Here is a 23,538-nt window from a genome sequence, read left to right as displayed (position 1 = left end):
AATCATCATGAATACATAACTAATAGAGAAATGTAGATGACATAGTACATAATCATCATGAATACATAACTAATAGAGAAATGTAGATGACATAGTACATAATCATCATGAATACATAACTAAGAGAAATGTAGATGACATAGTACATAATCATCATGAATACATAACTAAGAGTAATGTAGATGACATAGTACATAATCATCATGAATACATAACTAAGAGTAATGTAGATGACATAGTACATAATCATCATGAATACATAACTAATAATTGAGAGTAATGTAGTTGACATAGTACATAATCATCATGAATACATAACTAATAGAGTAATGTAGATGACAAAGTACATAATCATCATGAATACATAACTAATAATTGAGAGTAATGTAGATGACATAGTACATAATCATCATGAATACATAACTAATAATTGAGAGAAATGTAGATGACATAGTACATAATCATCATGAATACATAACTAATAGAGTAATGTAGATGACATAGTACATAATCATCATGAATACATAACTAACAGAGTAATGTAGATGACATAGTACATAATCATCATGAATACATAACTAATAGAGTAATGTAGATGACATAGTACATAATCATCATGAATACATAACTAATAATTGAGAGAAATGTAGATGGCATAGTACATAATCATCATGAATACATAACTAATAGAGTAATGTAGATGACATAGTACATAATCATCATGAATACATAACTAATAGAGTAATGTAGATGACATAGTACATAACCATCATGAATACATAACTAAGAGAAATGTAGATGACATAGTACATAATCATCATGAATACATAACTAATAGAGTAATGTAGATGACATAGTACATAATCATCATGAATACATAACTAATCATTGAGAGAAATGTAGATGACATAGTACATAATCATCATGAATACATAACTAATAGAGAAATGTAGATGACATAGTACATAATCATCATGAATACATAACTAATAATTGAGAGAAATGTATATGACATAGTACATAATCATCATGAACACAAAACTAATAATTGAGAGTAATGTAGATGACATAGTACATAATCATCATGAATACATAACTAATAGAGAAATGTAGATGACATAGTACATAATCATCATGAATACATAACTAATAGAGTAATGTAGATGACATAGTACATAGTCATCATGAACACATAACTAATAATTGAGAGAAATGTAAATGACATAGTACATAATCATCATGAATACATAACTAATAATTGAGAGAAATGTAGATGACATAGTACATAATCATCATAAATACATAACTAATAGAGTAGTGTAGATGACATAGTACATAATCATCATGAATACATAACTAATGATTGAGAGAAATGTAAATGACATAGTACATAATCATCATGAATACATAACTAATAATTGAGAGAAATGTAGATGACATAGTACATAATAATCATGAATACATAACTAATAATTGAGAGTAATGTAGATGACATAGTACATAATCATCATGAATACATAACTAATAGAGAAATGTAGATGACATAGTACATAATCATCATGAATACACAACTAATAGAGAAATGTAGATGACATAGTACATAATCATCATGAACACATAACTAATAATTGAGAGTAATGTAGATGACATAGTACATAATCATCATGAATACATAACTAATAGAGAAATGTAGATGACATAGTACATAATCATCATGAATACATAACTAATAGAGAAATGTAGATGACATAGTACATAATCATCATGAATACATAACTAATAGAGAAATGTAGATGACATAGTACATAATCATCATGAATACATAACTAATAGTAATGTAGATGACATAGTACATAATCATCATGAATTAATAACTAATAGAGTAATGTAGATGACATAGTACATAATCATCATGAATACAAAACTAAGAGAAATGTAGATGACATAGTACATAATCATCATGAATACATAACTAATAGAGTAATGTAGATGACATAGTACATAATCATCATGAATACATAACTAATAGAGAAATGTAGATGACATAGTACATAATCATCATGAATACATAACTAAGAGTAATGTAGATGACATAGTACATAATCATCATGAATACATAACTAAGAGTAATGTAGATGACATAGTACATAATCATCATGAATACATAACTAATAATTGAGAGTAATGTAGATGACATAGTACATAATCATCATGAATACATAACTAATAGAGTAATGTAGATGACATAGTACATAATCATCATGAATACATAACTAATAATTGAGAGTAATGTAGATGACATAGTACATAATCATCATGAATACATAACTAATAATTGAGAGAAATGTAGATGACATAGTACATAATCATCATGAATACATAACTAATAGAGTAATGTAGATGACATAGTACATAATCATCATGAATACATAACTAATCATTGAGAGAAATGTAGATGACATAGTACATAATCATCACGAATACATAACTAATAGAGTAATGTAGATGACATAGTACATAATCATCATGAATACATAACTAATAATTGAGAGAAATGTAGATGGAATAGTACATAATCATCATGAATACATAACTAATAGAGTAATGTAGATGCCATAGTACATAATCATCATGAATACATAACTAATAGAGTAATGTAGATGACATAGTACATAACCATCATGAATACATAACTAAGAGTAATGTAGATGACATAGTACATAATCATCATGAATACATAACTAAGAGTAATGTAGATGACATAGTACATAATCATCATGAATACATAACTAATAATTTAGAGTAATGTAGATGACATAGTACATAATCATCATGAATACATAACTAATAGAGTAATGTAGATGACATAGTACATAATCATCATGAATACATAACTAATAATTGAGAGTAATGTAGATGACATAGTACATAATCATCATGAATACATAACTAATAATTGAGAGAAATGTAGATGACATAGTACATAATCATCATGAATACATAACTAATAGAGTAATGTAGATGACATAGTACATAATCATCATGAATACATAACTAATCATTGAGAGAAATGTAGATGACATAGTACATAATCATCACGAATACATAACTAATAGAGTAATGTAGATGACATAGTACATAATCATCATGAATACATAACTAATAATTGAGAGAAATGTAGATGGAATAGTACATAATCATCATGAATACATAACTAATAGAGTAATGTAGATGCCATAGTACATAATCATCATGAATACATAACTAATAGAGTAATGTAGATGACATAGTACATAACCATCATGAATACATAACTAATAGAGTAATGTAGATGACATAGTACATAAACATCATGAATACATAACTAATAGAGTAATGTAGATGACATAGTACATAATCATCATGAATACATAACAGAGTAATGTAGATGACATAGTACATAATCATCATGAATACATAACTAATAGAGTAATGTAGATGACATAGTACATAATCATCATGAATACATAACTAATAATTTAGAGAATTGTAGATGACATAGTACATAATCATCATGAATACATAACTAATAATTGAGAGAAATATAGATGACATAGTACATAATCATCATGAATACATAACTAATAATTGAGAGAAATGTAGATGACATAGTACATAACCATCATGAATACATAACTAATAGAGAAATGTAGATGACATAGTACATAATCATCATGAATACATAACTAAGAGAAATGTAGATGACATAGTACATAATCATCATGAATACATAACTAAGAGAAATGTAGATGACATAGTACATAATCATCATGAATACATAACTAATAGAGTAATGTAGATGACATAGTACATAATCATCATGAATACATAACTAATCATTGAGAGAAATGTAGATGACATAGTACATAATCATCATGAATACATAACTAATAGAGAAATGTAGATGACATAGTACATAATCATCATGAATACATAACTAATAGAGTAATGTAGATGACATAGTACATAATCATCATGAATACATAACTAATAATTGAGAGAAATGTAGATGACATAGTACATAATCATCATGAATACATAACTAATAGTAATGTAGATGACATAGTACATAATCATCATGAATACATAACAGAGTAATGTAGATGACATAGTACATAATCATCATGAATACATAACTAATAGAGAAATGTAGATGACATAGTACATAATCATCATGAATACATAACTAAGAGAAATGTAGATGACATAGTACATAATCATCATGAATACATAACTAAGAGTAATGTAGATGACATAGTACATAATCATCATGAATACATAACTAAGAGTAATGTAGATGGCATAGTACATAATCATCATGAATACATAACTAATAGAGTAATGTAGATGACATAGTACATAATCATCATGAATACATAACTAATAATTGAGAGTAATGTAGATGACATAGTACATAATCATCATGAATACATAACTAATAGAGTAATGTAGATGACATAGTACATAATCATCATGAATACATAACTAATAATTGAGAGTAATGTAGATGACATAGTACATAATCATCATGAATACATAACTAATATAGTAATGTAGATGGCATAGTACATAATCATCATGAATACATAACTAATAATTGAGAGAAATGTAGATGACATAGTACATAATCATCATGAATACATAACTAATAGAGTAATGTAGATGACATAGTACATAATCATCATGAATACATAACTAATAGAGTAATGTAGATGACATAGTACATAATCATCATGAATACATAACTAATAGAGTAATGTAGATGACATAGTACATAATCATCATGAATACATAACTAATAATTGAGAGAAATGTAGATGACATAGTACAAAATCATCATGAATACATAACTAATAATTGAGAGAAATGTAGATGACATAGTACATAATCATCATGAATACATAACTAATAGAGTAATGTAGATGACATAGTACATAATCATCATGAATATATAACTATTAATTGAGATAAATGTAGATGACATAGTACATAATCATCATGAATACATAACTAATAGAGAAATGTAGATGACATAGTACATAATCATCATGAATACATAACTAATAGAGTAATGTAGATGACATAGTACATAATCATCATGAATACATAACTAATAATTGAGAGAAATGTAGATGACATAGTACATAATCATCATGAATACATAACTAATAATTGAGAGAAATGTAGATGACATAGTACATAATCATCATGAATACATAACTAAGAGAAATGTAGATGACATAGTACATAATCATCATGAATACATAACTAATAGAGTAATGTAGATGACATAGTACATAATCATCATGAATACATAACTAATAATTGAGAGAAATGTAGATGACATAGTACATAATCATCATGAATACATAACTAATAGAGTAATGTAGATGACATAGTACATAATCATCATGAATACATAACTAATAATTGAGAGAAATGTAGATGACATAGTACATAATCATCATGAATACATAACTAAGAGAAATGTAGATGACATAGTACATAATCATCATGAATACATAACTAAGAGAAATGTAGATGACATAGTACATAATCATCATGAATACATAACTAATAGAGTAATGTAGATGACATAGTACATAATCATCATTAATACATAACTAATAGAGTAATGTAGATGACATAGTACATAATCATCATGAATACATAATACAGTAATGTAGATGACATAGTACATAATCATCATGAATACATAACTAATAATTGAGAGTAATGTAGATGACATAGTACATAATCATCATGAATACATAACTAATAGAGAAATGTAGATGACATAGTACATAATCATCATGAATACATAACTAATAATTGAGATTAATGTAGATGACATAGTACATAATCATCATGAATACATAACTAATAGAGTAATGTAGATGACATAGTACATAATCATCATGAATACATAACTAATAGAGTAATGTAGATGACATAGTACATAATCATCATGAATACATAACTAATAGAGTAATGTAGATGACATAGTACATAATCATCATGAATACATAACTAATAATTGAGAGAAATGTAGATGACATAGTACATAATCATCATGAATACATAACTAAGAGAAATGTAGATGACATAGTACATAATCATCATGAATACATAACTAATAGAGTAATGTAGATGACATAGTACATAATCATCATTAATACATAACTAATAGAGTAATGTAGATGACATAGTACATAATCATCATGAATACATAATACAGTAATGTAGATGACATAGTACATAATCATCATGAATACATAACTAATAATTGAGAGTAATGTAGATGACATAGTACATAATCATCATGAATACATAACTAATAGAGAAATGTAGATGACATAGTACATAATCATCATGAATACATAACTAATAATTGAGATTAATGTAGATGACATAGTACATAATCATCATGAATACATAACTAATAGAGTAATGTAGATGACATAGTACATAATCATCATGAATACATAACTAATAGAGTAATGTAGATGACATAGTACATAATCATCATGAATACATCACTAATAGAGTAATGTAGATGACATAGTACATAATCATCATGAATACATCACTAATAATGAGTTTGTGGACAACTAATGAGTCCAAACATCAATCATTTGGAATCAAATGTCCAAATAAAAAGGTGTTATTGATCAAGTTAGGACGTGGAGTCATCCAGCAGGGATCGTGACGTCACATCTAAACACAACTTCCTGTTTGTACTTCAAAATAGAAGCATTTCTCCTGCAATGTGAAGAACAACAATCATGCTGTCATCTTTTCCATAAACAGGAAGTTGTGCTGATCGATGACTTGAACACGAACATCGAGCACTTGAACGCACCATCGGTCACGCCCGTGCAGCGTGATGGCGACAGATGTGACGGCAAGACGACAATAAGACTCACCTGGCGATGACGATGACGATGACGATGACGACAGATGTGACGGCAAGACGACAATAAGACTCACCTGTCGATGGCGATGACGATGATGAAGAGGATGCTGCTGCAGGAGATGACCACGCCCTCTCGCTCTTCTGCTGCGTTCAAGGACTCTTGTAAAACTCAGCGTCCCCTCAAGGGCCAACGAAATGACTTGAGTCTTCCGTCCTGGATGCGCACGCGCACACGCGATTTCCAGCAGGCCACGCCCACCCCTTGTGACGTGTTTGCCATCACTTTATCTCATCCCCGCACAGCATGGATGACCACGCCCCCCGCTCATTTGATTGGTCGCTGCAAAGTCTGTCGTTGTGCCTTCAGGAAGGAAACACATTTTATTTTTATATTACTTTTATTCTTAGATGACTTTAATTCTTGTATTATTTTTTATTTTACATTTATTCATAGATTACTTTTATTCTTGGATTACTTTTATTCATAGATTACTTTTATTCTTAGAATACTTTTATTCTTACAATACTTTTATTCATAGATTACTTTAATTCTTGGATTACTTTTATTAATAGATTACTTTTATTCTTAGAATACTTTTATTCTTACATTACTTTTATTCATAGATTACTTTTATTCTAGGATTACTTTTATTCTTATCTTACTTTTATTCATAGATTACTTTTATTCTTATATAACTCTTATTCTTAGATGACTATTATTCTTATATTACTTTTATTCTTAGATTACTATTATTCTTAGATTACTTTTATTCTTATATTACTTTTATTCATAGATTACTTTTATTCATAGACTACTTTTATACATAATTACTTTTATTCTTGGATTACTTTTATTCTTATATTACTTTATTCATAGATACTTTTATTCTTGGATTACTTTTATTCTTACATTACTTTTACTCGTATATTACTTTTATTCATAGATTACTTTTATTCATATATTACTTTTATTCATAGATAACTTTTATTGTTGTTTACTTTTATTATTAAATTACTTTTATTCTTAGATTACTTTTATTGTTGGATAACTTATATTATTTTATTACTTTTATTGTTATATTACTTTTATTCTTAGATTACTTATTCATAGATGACTTTTAGTCCTAGATTACTTTTATTCTTAAATGACTTTTATTCTTAGATGATGTGCAGAACTTAGGTTAGGGGTTAGGGTTATGACTGTCAGTGTGTACATTAGTCATGATGACGACTGTCAGTGTGTACATTTGTCATGATGACGACTGTCAGTGTGTACATTTGTCATTATGACGACTGTCAGTGTGTACATTAGTCATGATGACTGTCAGTGTGTACATTAGTCATGATGACGACTGTCAGTGTGTACATTTGTCATTATGACGACTGTCAGTGTGTACATTAGTCATGATGACGACTGTCAGTGTGTACATTTGTCATTATGACGACTGTCAGTGTGTACATTAGTCATGATGACGACTGTCAGTGTGCACATTTGTCATGATGACGACTGTCAGTGTGTACATTAGTCATGATGACGACTGTCAGTGTGTACTTTAGTCATGATGACGACTGTCAGTGTGTACATTTGTCATTATGACGACTGTCAGTGTGTACATTAGTCATGATGACTGTCAGTGTGTACATTAGTCATGATGACGACTGTCAGTGTGTACATTTGTCATTATGACGACTGTCAGTGTGTACATTAGTCATGATGACGACTGTCAGTGTGTACATTTGTCATTATGACGACTGTCAGTGTGTACATTAGTCATGATGACGACTGTCAGTGTGCACATTTGTCATGATGACGACTGTCAGTGTGTACATTAGTCATGATGACGACTGTCAGTGTGTACTTTAGTCATGATGACGACTGTCAGTGTGTACATTTGTCATTATGACGACTGTCAGTGTGTACATTAGTCATGATGACGACTGTCAGTGTGTACATTTAGTCATTATGACGACTGTCAGTGTGTACATTAGTCATGATGACGACTGTCAGTGTGCACATTTGTCATGATGACGACTGTCAGTGTGTACATTAGTCATGATGACGACTGTCAGTGTGTACATTAGTCATGATGACGACTGTCAGTGTGTACATTTGTCATGATGACGACTGTCAGTGTGTACATTTGTCATGATGACGACTGTCAGTGTGCACATTTGTCATGATGACGACTGTCAGTGTGTACATTAGTCATGATGACGACTGTCAGTGTGTACATTAGTCATGATGACGACTGTCAGTGTGTACATTTGTCATGATGACGACTTGTCATTACATGTTTACCTTGAGGATGTTTCCTTCATTCAGCAGGTGACATCATCAACAATTAATTTTCCCTCAGCGACCGATGGGGCAAAAGTGGCGCACTAACACTGCATGAGAAATCATCCAGAGGAGGAAAAGAAGAAGACATGTACTATTTATATTCATTCACTATTCATATTCTTACCTACATATTTACACTATTTATATTCTTACCTACATATTTACACTATTTATATTCTTACACTATTTATATTCTTACCTGCATATTTCCATCCTTATATGTGCAACTAGGGTTGCTCTTTTAATAAAATGCATTCATTTCAATATTAGTGTGCTAGGTAGCCTAGCTAACATGCTAGCACAAGTGAAGAAGTTACAAATAGTAACTATTGATACAATCTAACATATTGATTGTATCAATAAAGTTGATTTATTGGACTATTAGCTGTGTGCTAGGTAGCTTAGCTAACATGTGCTAGCACAAGTGAAGGATTGAAGAAGTTACAAATAGTAACTATATTGATACAATTAAAAAACATTTATTGTATAAATAAAGTTGATTTATTGGAATGTTAGCAGTGTGCTAGGTAGCTTAGCTAACATGCTAGCACCAGTGAAGGATTGATAACTTTATTGATCGAGGGAAGAAGCTGTCCACTCATCAGAAGTCCAACCACTCGTCCAGGTACACACAGTTCCACTCATCAGAAGTCCAACCACTCGTCCAGGTACACACAGTTCCACTCATCAGAAGTCCAACCACTCGTCCAGGTACACACAGTTCCACTCATCAGAAGTCCAACCACTCGTCCAGGTACACACAGTTCCACTCATCAGAAGTCCAACCACTCGTCCAGGTACACACAGTTCCACTCATCAGAAGTCCAACCACTCGTCCAGGTACACACAGTTCCACTCATCAGAAGTCCAACCACTCGTCCAGGTACACACAGTTCCACTCATCAGAAGTCCAACCACTCGTCCAGGTACACACAGTTCCACTCATCAGAAGTCCAACCACTCGTCCAGGTACACACAGTTCCACTCATCAGAAGTCCAACCACTCGTCCAGGTACCCACAGTTCCACTCATCAGAAGTCCAACCACTGGTCCAGGTACACACAGTTCCACTCATCAGAAGTCCAACCACTCGTCCAGGTACACACAGTTCCACTCATCAGAAGTCCAACCACTCGTCCAGGTACACACAGTTCCACTCATCAGAAGTCCAACCACTGGTCCAGGTACACACAGTTCCACTCATCAGAAGTCCAACCACTCCTCCAGGTACACACAGTTCCACTCATCAGAAGTCCAACCACTCGTCCAGGTACACACAGTTCCACTCATCAGAAGTCCAACCACTCGTCCAGGTACACACAGTTCCACTCATCAGAAGTCCAACCACTGGTCCAGGTACACACAGTTCCACTCATCAGAAGTCCAACCACTCCTCCAGGTACACACAGTTCCACTCATCAGAAGTCCAACCACTCGTCCAGGTACACACAGTTCCACTTATCAGAAGTCCAACCACTCGTCCAGGTACACACAGTTCCACTCATCAGAAGTCCAACCACTCGTCCAGGTACACACAGTTCCACTCATCAGAAGTCCAACCACTCGTCCAGGTACACACAGTTCCACTCATCAGAAGTCCAACCACTCGTCCAGGTACACACAGTTCCACTCATCAGAAGTCCAACCACTCGTCCAGGTACACACAGTTCCACTTATCAGAAGTCCAACCACTCGTCCAGGTACACACAGTTCCACTCATCAGAAGTCCAACCACTCGTCCAGGTACACACAGTTCCACTTATCAGAAGTCCAACCACTCGTCCAGGTACACACAGTTCCACTCATCAGAAGTCCAACCACTCGTCCAGGTACACACAGTTCCACTTATCAGAAGTCCAACCACTCGTCCAGGTACACACAGTTCCACTTATCAGAAGTCCAACCACTCGTCCAGGTACACACAGTTCCACTCATCAGAAGTCCAACCACTCGTCCAGGTACACACAGTTCCACTCATCAGAAGTCCAACCACTCGTCCAGGTACACACAATTCCACTCATCAGAAGTCCAACCACTCGTCCAGGTACACACAGTTCCACTCATCAGAAGTCCAACCACTCGTCCAGGTACACACAGTTCCACTCATCAGAAGTCCAACCACTGGTCCAGGTACACACAGTTCCACTCATCAGAAGTCCAACCACTCGTCCAGGTACACACAGTTCCACTTATCAGAAGTCCAACCACTGGTCCAGGTACACACAGTTCCACTCATCAGAAGTCCAACCACTCGTCCAGGTACACACAGTTCCACTTATCAGAAGTCCAACCACTCGTCCAGGTACACACAGTTCCACTCATCAGAAGTCCAACCACTCGTCCAGGTACACACAGTTCCACTCATCAGAAGTCCAACCACTCGTCCAGGTACACACAGTTCCACTCATCAGAAGTCCAACCACTCGTCCAGGTACACACAGTTCCACTCATCAGAAGTCCAACCACTCGTCCAGGTACACACAGTTCCACTTATCAGAAGTCCAACCACTCGTCCAGGTACACACAGTTCCACTCATCAGAAGTCCAACCACTCGTCCAGGTACACACAGTTCCACTCATCAGAAGTCCAACCACTCGTCCAGGTACACACAGTTCCACTCATCAGAAGTCCAACCACTCGTCCAGGTACACACAGTTCCACTCATCAGAAGTCCAACCACTCGTCCAGGTACACACAGTTCCACTCATCAGAAGTCCAACCACTCGTCCAGGTACACACAGTTCCACTCATCAGAAGTCCAACCACTCGTCCAGGTACACACAGTTCCACGGTGAGATTTCTCCTCCCGGGTGACAGTCGTCAAAAACCTGCCAAACAATAAGAAACATTATGGGTACAACCAAGATGGCGGTGACCTTCCACCCTCGTGTTACCGGGCAGAGGCCGCAGGGCGTCTTGACCAGGCCAGTGGGCGGGACAATGGCGTGGACGCTGCGGTAGAGCTTGATGTGTCCGTCCACGCTGCCCAGCGTTCCCTCCTTGGCGGCCATGACGCTCACCTCCACTTTGCCGTCATAGACCAGCGTGTTGAGGATGGTCTCCATGTCCTCCATGGACAGGTCCACCTGCCGCCACACAGACACCTGTCAGTCACAGTCACACGGCGTGAGGGGGCGGGGCTACCTTGCTGATTCCCAGCTCGCAGATGTACTTCCAGACTTCATGTGAGGTGGCGAAGGAAGCGTTCCTCTGCATCATGGGACTCTGCTTGCCGTCCCTGGCCGCCTCCGCCTGCCCACGGTCACAATAATAGTATTAAAACCTTACCATCGAAATGTTAGCGCTAAAACATTAGTATTAAAACGTTAGCGCTAAAACATTAGTGTGGAGGGGGGCGTGGCCTACGGGCCTGCCACGGAACGGGGTGTGTCAGGACCGGCCTCAAAGACAGCGACCCTTCCGTTCGGCTTGTTCGGTGCGCCCGCCTCATGGACCGAGTGCTGCGCCCTCACGCTGCATACGCGGCCGCCTATCTGGATGACGTCATCATCCAGAGTGGCGGCTGGAAAGAACGCATGCGGCGAGTGGGGGCGGTGCTCGAGTCCCTGAGGCAGGCGGGGCTCACCGCCAAAGTGTGCGGTTGGCCGGAGGGAAGTACAGTATTTGGGGTACCACTTGGGAGGAGGGCAGGTGCGCCCGCAAGTAGATAAAACAGCGGCAAGTGCAGCCTGCCTGACCCCCAAGGCGAAGAAAGAGGTGAGGCAGTTTTTGGGACTGGCAGGTTACTACCAGAGATTTATCCCCCGGTTCGCGGACCTGACAAGCCCACTAACTGACCTTACCCGAAAGGGTCCTCCAGATCTGGTCCAGTGGACGGAGCAGTGCCAGCAGGCGTTTGAGAGGGTCAAGAAGGTCCTCTGAGAGGAGCCGGTCCTGTACATGCCTGATTTTTCTCTCTCGTTCTGTCTGCAGGCTGACACGTCGGGCAGAGGCTGGGAGCTGTTTTGTCCCAGCAGGTGGGGGGCGTTGACTGCCCCATTCTGGACATCAGCCGGAAGCTCTCCGATCGGGAGGTGAGGTACAGCACCATGGAGAGGGAGTGCCTCGCCATCCGGTGGGCGGTCGGAGCCCTCCCGTACTACCTCCTGGGGCGCTCATTCAGTCTCTGCTCGGACCACAAACCCCTCCAGTGGCTCAACCGCATGAAGGATGCCAACGCGCGGATCACCCGTTGGTATCTAGCTGTACAACCCTACAATTTCAGAGTGATCCACAGACCGGGGGCGCAGATGGCCGTGGCTGACTTCCTCTCCCGCTCCCTCACGGGGGGGGGAGTAGGCGCGGCCTGAGTCTGGCGGTGGAGGTATGTGGAGGGGGGCGTGGCCTGCGGGCCTGCCGTGGAACGGGGTGTGTCAGGACCGGCCTCGAAGACAGCGACAGGTGAGTGGATGGCCCAGGTGAGCCTTGTTATCTAATCACCTGTCGCCTTTATTAGCAGCAGCCGGAATGAGACACCTAGTTGGAGTTGGAGGTGCTGATGAGCGGCCGCAGGAAGAAAAGACATTGTGCTGGAAAGCAGAGGCCGATTGCTATTTATGAAAATAAAACAGTGTTATACCCTGAATTCCGGGCTCTCCTGGCAGTGTGTGGTGGTCCGAAGAACCCACTAGAGGGCAACCTCTACAATTAGTATTAAAACGTTACCCTCAAAGCATTAATGTTAAAACATTAGTATTAAAACCTTACCATCAAAACGTTAGCGCTAAAACATTAGTATTAAAACCTTACCATCAAAATGTTAGCGCTAAAACATTAGTATTAAAAAGTTAACACTAAAACATTAGTATTAAAACGTTACCCTCAAAGCATTAACGCTAAAACATTAGTATTAAAACGTTAGCGCTAAAACATTAGTATTAAAACGTTACCATCAAAATGTTAACGCTAAAACATTAGTATGAAAACGTTAGCACTAAAACATCAGTATTAAAATGTTAGCGCTAAAACATTAGTATTAAAACGTTACCATCAGAAGGTTAGCGCTAAAACATTAGTATTAAAACGTTAATGCTAAAACATTTGTATTAAAACATTAGCATCAAAACGTTAACGCTAAAACATTAGTATGAAAACGTTAGCGCTAAAACATTAGTATTAAAACATTAGCATCAAAACGTTAGCGCTAAAACATTAGTATTAAAACGTTACCATCAGAACGTTAGCGCTAAAACATTAGTATTAAAACGTTAGCGCTAAAACATTAGTATTAAAAGGTTAGCATCAAAACGTTAGCGCTAAAACATTAGTATGAAAACGTTAGCACTAAAACATCAGTATTAAAATGTTAGCGCTAAAACATTAGTATTAAAACGTTACCATCAGAAGGTTAGCGCTAAAACATTAGTATTAAAACGTTAATGCTAAAACATTTGTATTAAAACATTAGCATCAAAACGTTAACGCTAAAACATTAGTATGAAAACGTTAGCGCTAAAACATTAGTATTAAAACATTAGCATCAAAACGTTAGCGCTAAAACATTAGTATTAAAACGTTACCATCAGAACGTTAGCGCTAAAACATTAGTATTAAAACGTTAGCGCTAAAACATTAGTATTAAAAGGTTAGCATCAAAACGTTAGCGCTAAAACATTAGTATTAAAACGTTAGCATCAAAACGTTAGTGCTAAAACCTTAGCGTCAGCAACTGGGACTGCCCCTGCCACCCCCCCAGGCACACTCACCTTGGTCTGCAGGAACTTGAAGCACTGCTGGTTGAGAACCTCCACAAACTCTGACTCAAAGTCCTGGTCGCTGTACCACGCCCCCCCTGTCACCGAGCGGTCAGGTTGCACGTTGTACAACATGTACACCTTCTTCTTGGACGCCTGTACACATATAGTACACACATAGTACACACATAGTACTGTGGTAGCCACTGTTGTGTTATTTATATTTCTGTAGTCCTGCATATGTTATTAAGTTAAATTCATTATTTGTTGCTTGATGAATACTTGGGCCTACTGTGCTACTGCACTTTGGTGTTGGTCATTGTGGTGGTGTTTAATGAATACTTGGGCCTACTGTGCTACTGTACTTTAAATTTTTGTCATTATGTTAGCCATTTTTGTGTTATTTATATTTCTCTAGTACTGCATATTAGAGCTACAGCTATCGAATATTTTAGTAATCGAGTATTCTATCGAATATACCGATCGATTAATCGAATAAATCTTCTTTCTTTTTTTGTGTCCTGTGCAGCTTCTCAGGCAAATCATATAGTAGATGTAGATGATCATATAGTAGATGTAGATGATCATATAGTAGATGTAGATGATCATATAGTAGATGTAGATGATCATATAGTAGATGTAGATGATCATCTAGTAGATGTAGATGATCATATAGTAGATGTAGATGATCATCTAGTAGATGTAGATGATCATATAGTAGATGTAGATGATCATATAGTAGATGTAGATGATCATATAGTAGATGTAGATGATCATATAGTAGATGTAGATGATCATATAGTAGATGTAGATGATCATATAGTAGATGTAGATGATCTATAGTAGATGTAGATGATCATATAGTAGATGTAGATGATCATATAGTAGATGTAGATGATCTATAGTAGATGTAGATGATCATATAGTAGATGTAGATGATCATATAGTAGATGTAGATGATCATATAGTAGATGTAGATGATCTATAGTAGATGTAGATGATCATATAGTAGATGTAGATGATCATATAGTAGATGTAGATGATCTATAGCTGCTGTACACATTTACTTTACACAAGAGAAGTGTGGGAAACTTCTCATGTTGCCTTATTTGTATTTGACTTGTATTTATATTATCATTTGGTGCAGCTGGAGCAATATTTTTACTTAATTAAGGTTTAATTATACATGTAAAGATGTGCCCTCGATTATTGCGTTTGGCATAATTGTCTTTTATTTCCTAAACGCCTGTGCAGCGTATGATGTGTGACGTAAACACGCTGTGCAACACCTAAACATTTGACATGTGCAGCGTATGAATGCATGTGATCAGCGTTCATAAAGGGGCGTGTCCTATGTCTATCTATGGAAGTGATCAGCTGTCATAAAGGGGCGTGTCCTATGTCTATCTATGGAAGTGATCAGCTGTCATAAAGGGGCGTGTCCTATGTCTATCTATGGAAGTGATCAGCTGTCATAAAGGGGCGTGTCCTATGTCTATCTATGGAAGTGATCAGCTGTCATAAAGGGGCGTGTCCTATGTCTATCTATGGAAGTGATCAGCTGTCATAAAGGGGCGTGTCCTATGTCTATCTATGGAAGTGATCAGCTGTCATAAAGGGGCGTGTCCTATGTCTATCTATGGATGTGATCAGCTGTCATAAAGGGGCGTGTCCTATGTCTATCTATGGATGTAATCAGCTGTCATAAAGGGGCGTGTCCTATGTCTATCTATGGATGTGATCAGCTGTCATAAAGGGGCGTGTCCTATGTCTATCTATGGATGTGATCAGCTGTCATAAAGGGGCGTGTCCTATGTCTATCTATGGATGTGATCAGCTGTCATAAAGGGGCGTGTCCTATGTCTATCTATGGATGTGATCAGCTGTCATAAAGGGGTGTGTCCTATGTCTATCTATGGATGTGATCAGCGTTCATAAAGGGGCGTGTCCTATGTCTATCTATGGAAGTGATCAGCTGTCATAAAGGGGCGTGTCCTATGTCTATCTATGGAAGTGATCAGCTGTCATAAAGGGGCGTGTCCTATGTCTATCTATGGAAGTGATCAGCTGTCATAAAGGGGCGTGTCCTATGTCTATCTATGGATGTGATCAGCTGTCATAAAGGGGCGTGTCCTATGTCTATCTATGGATGTAATCAGCTGTCATAAAGGGGCGTGTCCTATGTCTATCTATGGATGTGATCAGCTGTCATAAAGGGGCGTGTCCTATGTCTATCTATGGATGTGATCAGCTGTCATAAAGGGGCGTGTCCTATGTCTATCTATGGATGTGATCAGCGTTCATAAAGGGGCGTGTCCTATGTCTATCTATGGAAGTGATCAGCTGTCATAAAGGGGCGTGTCCTATGTCTATCTATGGAAGTGATCAGCTGTCATAAAGGGGCGTGTCCTATGTCTATCTATGGAAGTGATCAGCTGTCATAAAGGGGCGTGTCCTATGTCTATCTATGGAAGTGATCAGCTGTCATAAAGGGGCGTGTCCTATGTCTATCTATGGAAGTGATCAGCTGTCATAAAGGGGCGTGTCCTATGTCTATCTATGGATGTGATCAGCTGTCATAAAGGGGCGTGTCCTATGTCTATCTATGGATGTAATCAGCTGTCATAAAGGGGCGTGTCCTATGTCTATCTATGGATGTGATCAGCTGTCATAAAGGGGCGTGTCCTATGTCTATCTATGGATGTGATCAGCTGTCATAAAGGGGCGTGTCCTATGTCTATCTATGGATGTGATCAGCTGTCATAAAGGGGCGTGTCCTATGTCTATCTATGGATGTGATCAGCTGTCATAAAGGGGTGTGTCCTATGTCTATCTATGGATGTGATCAGCGTTCATAAAGGGGCGTGTCCTATGTCTATCTATGGAAGTGATCAGCTGTCATAAAGGGGCGTGTCCTATGTCTATCTATGGAAGTGATCAGCTGTCATAAAGGGGCGTGTCCTATGTCTATCTATGGAAGTGATCAGCTGTCATAAAGGGGCGTGTCCTATGTCTATCTATGGATGTGATCAGCTGTCATAAAGGGGCGTGTCCTATGTCTATCTATGGATGTAATCAGCTGTCATAAAGGGGCGTGTCCTATGTCTATCTATGGATGTGATCAGCTGTCATAAAGGGGCGTGTCCTATGTCTATCTATGGATGTGATCAGCTGTCATAAAGGGGCGTGTCCTATGTCTATCTATGGATGTGATCAGCTGTCATAAAGGGGCGTGTCCTATGTCTATCTATGGATGTGATCAGCTGTCATAAAGGGGCGTGTCCTATGTCTATCTATGGATGTGATCAGCTGTCATAAAGGGGCGTGTCCTATGTCTATCTATGGATGTGATCAGCTGTCATAAAGGAGCGTGTCCTATGTCTATCTATGGATGTAATCAGCTGTCATAAAGGGGCGTGTCCTATGTCTATCTACAGATGTAATCAGCTGTCATAAAGGGGCGTGTCCTATGTCTATCTATGGATGTGATCAGCTGTCATAAAGGGGCGTGTCCTATGTCTATCTATGGATGTGATCAGCTGTCATAAAGGGGCGTGTCCTATGTCTATCTACAGATGTAATCAGCTGTCATAAAGGGGCGTGTCCTATGTCTATCTATGGATGTGATCAGCTGTCATAAAGGGGCGTGTCCTATGTCTATCTATGGATGTGATCAGCTGTCATAAAGGGGCGTGTCCTATGTCTATCTATGGATGTGATCAGCTGTCATAAAGGGGCGTGTCCTATGTCTATCTATGGATGTGATCAGCTGTCATAAAGGGGCATGTCCTATGTCTATCTATGGATGTGATCAGCTGTCATAAAGGGGCGTGTCCTATGTCTATCTATGGATGTGATCAGCTGTCATAAAGGGGCGTGTCCTATGTCTATCTATGGAAGTGATCAGCTGTCATAAAGGGGCGTGTCCTATGTCTATCTACAGATGTAATCAGCTGTCATAAAGGGGCGTGTCCTATGTCTATCTATGGATGTGATCAGCTGTCATAAAGGGGCGTGTCCTATGTCTATCTATGGAAGTGATCAGCTGTCATAAAGGGGCGTGTCCTATGTCTATCTATGGAAGTGATCAGCTGTCATAAAGGGGCGTGTCCTATGTCTATCTATGGATGTGACCAGCTGTCATAAAGGGGCGTGTCCTATGTCTATCTATGGATGTGATCAGCTGTCATAAAGGGGCGTGTCCTATGTCTATCTATGGATGTGATCAGCTGTCATAAAGGGGCGTGTCCTATGTCTATCTACAGATGTGATCAGCTGTCATAAAGGGGCGTGTCCTATGTCTATCTATGGATGTGATCAGCTTTCATAAAGGGGCGTGTCCTATGTCTATCTATGGAAGTGATCAGCTGTCATAAAGGGGCGTGTCCTATGTCTATCTATGGATGTGATCAGCTGTCATAAAGGGGCGTGTCCTATGTCTATCTATGGATGTAATCAGCTGTCATAAAGGGGCGTGTCCTATGTCTATCTATGGATGTGATCAGCTGTCATAAAGGGGCGTGTCCTATGTCTATCTATGGATGTGATCAGCTGTCATAAAGGGGCGTGTCCTATGTCTATCTATGGATGTGATCAGCTGTCATAAAGGGGCGTGTCCTATGTCTATCTATGGATGTGATCAGCTGTCATAAAGGGGCGTGTCCTATGTCTATCTATGGATGTGATCAGCTGTCATAAAGGGGCGTGTCCTATGTCTATCTATGGATGTGATCAGCTGTCATAAAGGAGCGTGTCCTATGTCTATCTATGGATGTAATCAGCTGTCATAAAGGGGCGTGTCCTATGTCTATCTACAGATGTAATCAGCTGTCATAAAGGGGCGTGTCCTATGTCTATCTATGGATGTGATCAGCTGTCATAAAGGGGCGTGTCCTATGTCTATCTATGGATGTGATCAGCTGTCATAAAGGGGCGTGTCCTATGTCTATCTACAGATGTAATCAGCTGTCATAAAGGGGCGTGTCCTATGTCTATCTATGGATGTGATCAGCTGTCATAAAGGGGCGTGTCCTATGTCTATCTATGGATGTGATCAGCTGTCATAAAGGGGCGTGTCCTATGTCTATCTATGGATGTGATCAGCTGTCATAAAGGGGCGTGTCCTATGTCTATCTATGGATGTGATCAGCTGTCATAAAGGGGCATGTCCTATGTCTATCTATGGATGTGATCAGCTGTCATAAAGGGGCGTGTCCTATGTCTATCTATGGATGTGATCAGCTGTCATAAAGGGGCGTGTCCTATGTCTATCTATGGAAGTGATCAGCTGTCATAAAGGGGCGTGTCCTATGTCTATCTACAGATGTAATCAGCTGTCATAAAGGGGCGTGTCCTATGTCTATCTATGGATGTGATCAGCTGTCATAAAGGGGCGTGTCCTATGTCTATCTATGGAAGTGATCAGCTGTCATAAAGGGGCGTGTCCTATGTCTATCTATGGAAGTGATCAGCTGTCATAAAGGGGCGTGTCCTATGTCTATCTACAGATGTAATCAGCTGTCATAAAGGGGCGTGTCCTATGTCTATCTATGGATGTGATCAGCTGTCATAAAGGGGCGTGTCCTATGTCTATCTATGGATGTGATCAGCTGTCATAAAGGGGCGTGTCCTATGTCTATCTATGGATGTGATCAGCTGTCATAAAGGGGCGTGTCCTATGTCTATCTATGGATGTGATCAGCTGTCATAAAGGGGTGTGTCCTATGTCTATCTATGGATGTGATCAGCTGTCATAAAGGGGCGTGTCCTATGTCTATCTATGGATGTGATCAGCTGTCATAAAGGGGCGTGTCCAATGTCTATCTATGGATGTGATCAGCTGTCATAAAGGGGCGTGTCCTATGTCTATCTATGGATGTGATCAGCTGTCATAAAGGGGCGTGTCCTATGTCTATCTATGGATGTGATCAGCTGTCATAAAGGGGCGTGTCCTATGTCTATCTATGGATGTGACCAGCTGTCATAAAGGGGCGTGTCCTATGTCTATCTATGGATGTGATCAGCTGTCATAAAGGGGCGTGTCCTATGTCTATCTATGGATGTGATCAGCTGTCATAAAGGGGCGTGTCCTATGTCTATCTACAGATGTGATCAGCTGTCATAAAGGGGCGTGTCCTATGTCTATCTATGGATGTGATCAGCTTTCATAAAGGGGCGTGTCCTATGTCTATCTATGGAAGTGATCAGCTGTCATAAAGGGGCGTGTCCTATGTCTATCTATGGATGTGATCAGCTGTCATAAAGGGGCGTGTCCTATGTCTATCTATGGATGTGATCAGCTGTCATAAAGGGGCGTGTCCTATGTCTATCTATGGATGTGATCAGCTGTCATAAAGGGGCGTGTCCTATGTCTATCAGATGTGATCAGCTGTCATAAAGGGGCGTGTCCTATGTCTATCTACAGATGTGATCAGCTGTCATAAAGGGGCGTGTCCCATGCGTGACTGTAGTGAGGTGTGCACCTGTACAGGTGCTGAGCTGGACTCACCGCCACAGACTTCACAGCTTTGATGAGTTTTTTACTCTCCAAGTTCTTCAGGATCTTGTTGATCTCTGTGAGAGGAAGGTTGCTCTTGAAGCGGATGTCTCTGCTCCAAATACCTGAGTAGACAGGTGCACTAAAGTTAGCACAGTGTGCAGGTGTGTCTGAGTAGACAGGTGCACTAAAGTTAGCACAGTGTGCAGGTGTGTCTGAGTAGACAGGTGCACTAAAGTTAGCACAGTGTGCAGGTGTGTTTGAGTAGACAGGTGCACTAAAGTTAGCACAGTGTGCAGGTGTGTCTGAGTAGACAGGTGCACTAAAGTTAGCACAGTGTGCAGGTGTGTCTGAGTAGACAGGTGCACTAAAGTTAGCACAGTGTGCAGGTGTGTCCTACCTTTGTTTGCAGCATCTTCAATGATCTGATAGACTAGTTTCTCCTGGTTGTCAGAGCCTTTCATCTTACTGTCACATACAAGAACACATCACTTATACAGGGTTAGCACGGCAACACACTCACTAACACACTAACACACACTAACACAATATATGGAAACACTAACACAATATATGGAAACACTAACACAATATATGGAAACACTAACACAATATATGGAAAGTGATTTTTTTCTTCTAAAATTGAGTGGGTGTGGCTTATATACTGGTGCACTCTATAGTCCGGAAAATACGCTGTAACACAACACAATGAAGACACAACACAACAGAAATAGTCACAACAACACATGAAGTCACAACACAACAAGATGAAGTCACAATAATATTAAGTCACAACACAATGTGAAAACAAAACACAACAACATGAAGTCACAACACAACAATATAAAGTCACAACACAACAATATAAAGTCACCATACGACAACATGAAGTCACAACACAACAATATAAAGTCACAACACAACAATATAAAGTCACCATACAACAACATGAAGTCACAACACAACAATATAAAGTCACAACACAACAACATAAAGTCACAACACAACAATATTAAAGTCACAACACAACAACATGAAGTCACAACACAACAACATGAAGTCACAACACAACAATATAAAGACCCAACAAAACAACTTTGTGACTTTATAGTGTTGTGTTGTGTCTTTATATTGTTGTGTTGTGTCTTTACATTGTTGTGTTGTGACCTTATATTGCTATGTTGTGTCTTTATATTGTTGTGTTGTGTCTTTATATTGCTGTGTTGTGTCTTTATATTGCTGTGTTGTGTCTTTATATCGTTGTTGTGTCTTTATATTGCCGTGTTGTGACCTTATATTGCCGAGTTGTGTCTTTATATTGCCGTGTTGTAACTTTATATTGTTGTGTTGTGACTTTATATTGTTGTGTTGTGACTTTATATTGTTGTGTTGTGACTTTATATAGTTATGTTGTGTCTTTATATAGTTGGGTTGTGTCTTTATATTGTTGTGTTGTGTCTTTATATTGTTGTGTCTTTATATTGTTGTGTTGTGACCTTATATTGCTGTGTTGTGTCTTTATATTGTCGTGTTGTGTCTTTACATTGTTGTGTTGTGACCTTATATTGTTGTGTTGTGTCTTTATATTGTTGTGTTGTGACCTTATATTGTTGTGTTGTGACCTTATATTGTTGTGTTGTGACCTTATATTGTTGTGTTGCGTCTTTATATTGTTGTGACCTTATATTGTTGTGTTGTGACCTTATATTGTTGTGTTGTGACCTTATATTGTTGTGACCTTATATTGTTGTGTTGTGACTATATTGTTGTGTTGTGTCTTTATAATGTTGTGTCTTTATAATGTTGCGTTGTGTCTTTATATTGTTGTGTTGTGTCTTTATATTGTTGTGTTTGTATATTTTTGTGTTGTGTCTTTATATTGTTGTGTTGTGTCTTTTGCAATGGTGCTGTAGCTAAAAGTCGTTGTGTTGTCAGTAACTTTCTCATGCACCGCAGTATTTTACTTCTGATGTGATGACATCACAGACTGACAGGAAGAACCTCCTAAATGTTCATCTTCATACTAGTATGTCCTTCCTGAAGACTAACTAG

At 38.2% G+C, this 23,538-nt stretch overlaps 2 protein-coding genes across 3 annotated transcripts in view; both read right to left on the bottom strand.

The window, feature by feature from the left end:
* LOC133639766 (spectrin beta chain, non-erythrocytic 1-like) overlaps positions 1-7,175 on the bottom strand; it is a 60,123-nt gene extending 52,948 nt beyond the window's left edge. Inside the window, exon 1 of the mRNA XM_062033361.1 lies at positions 7,030-7,175. The gene's annotated coding sequence lies outside the window, so the exon portion shown is untranslated. The remainder of the gene's footprint in view (positions 1-7,029) is intronic.
* A 2,584-nt stretch (positions 7,176-9,759) lies between these two features.
* The window catches only part of LOC133639764 (DNA-directed RNA polymerase III subunit RPC6), a 42,731-nt gene continuing 28,952 nt past the window's right edge, over positions 9,760-23,538 (bottom strand). For both annotated transcript variants that reach the window (XM_062033358.1, XM_062033357.1), the window contains exons 4-9: positions 21,887-21,954; positions 21,499-21,611; positions 15,003-15,146; positions 12,442-12,549; positions 12,192-12,383; positions 9,760-12,125 (exon numbers count right to left, since the gene is read on the bottom strand). In XM_062033358.1, the coding sequence (XP_061889342.1) occupies positions 12,048-12,125; positions 12,192-12,383; positions 12,442-12,549; positions 15,003-15,146; positions 21,499-21,611; positions 21,887-21,954 (703 nt within the window). In that variant the 3' untranslated portion in view covers positions 9,760-12,047. The remainder of the gene's footprint in view (positions 12,126-12,191; positions 12,384-12,441; positions 12,550-15,002; positions 15,147-21,498; positions 21,612-21,886; positions 21,955-23,538) is intronic.

The sequence above is a fragment of the Entelurus aequoreus genome, linkage group LG22 (assembly GCF_033978785.1).
Source record: "Entelurus aequoreus isolate RoL-2023_Sb linkage group LG22, RoL_Eaeq_v1.1, whole genome shotgun sequence".
Taxonomy (NCBI): Eukaryota; Metazoa; Chordata; class Actinopteri; order Syngnathiformes; family Syngnathidae; genus Entelurus; species Entelurus aequoreus.
This window is presented reverse-complemented; position numbering and strand designations above follow the sequence as displayed.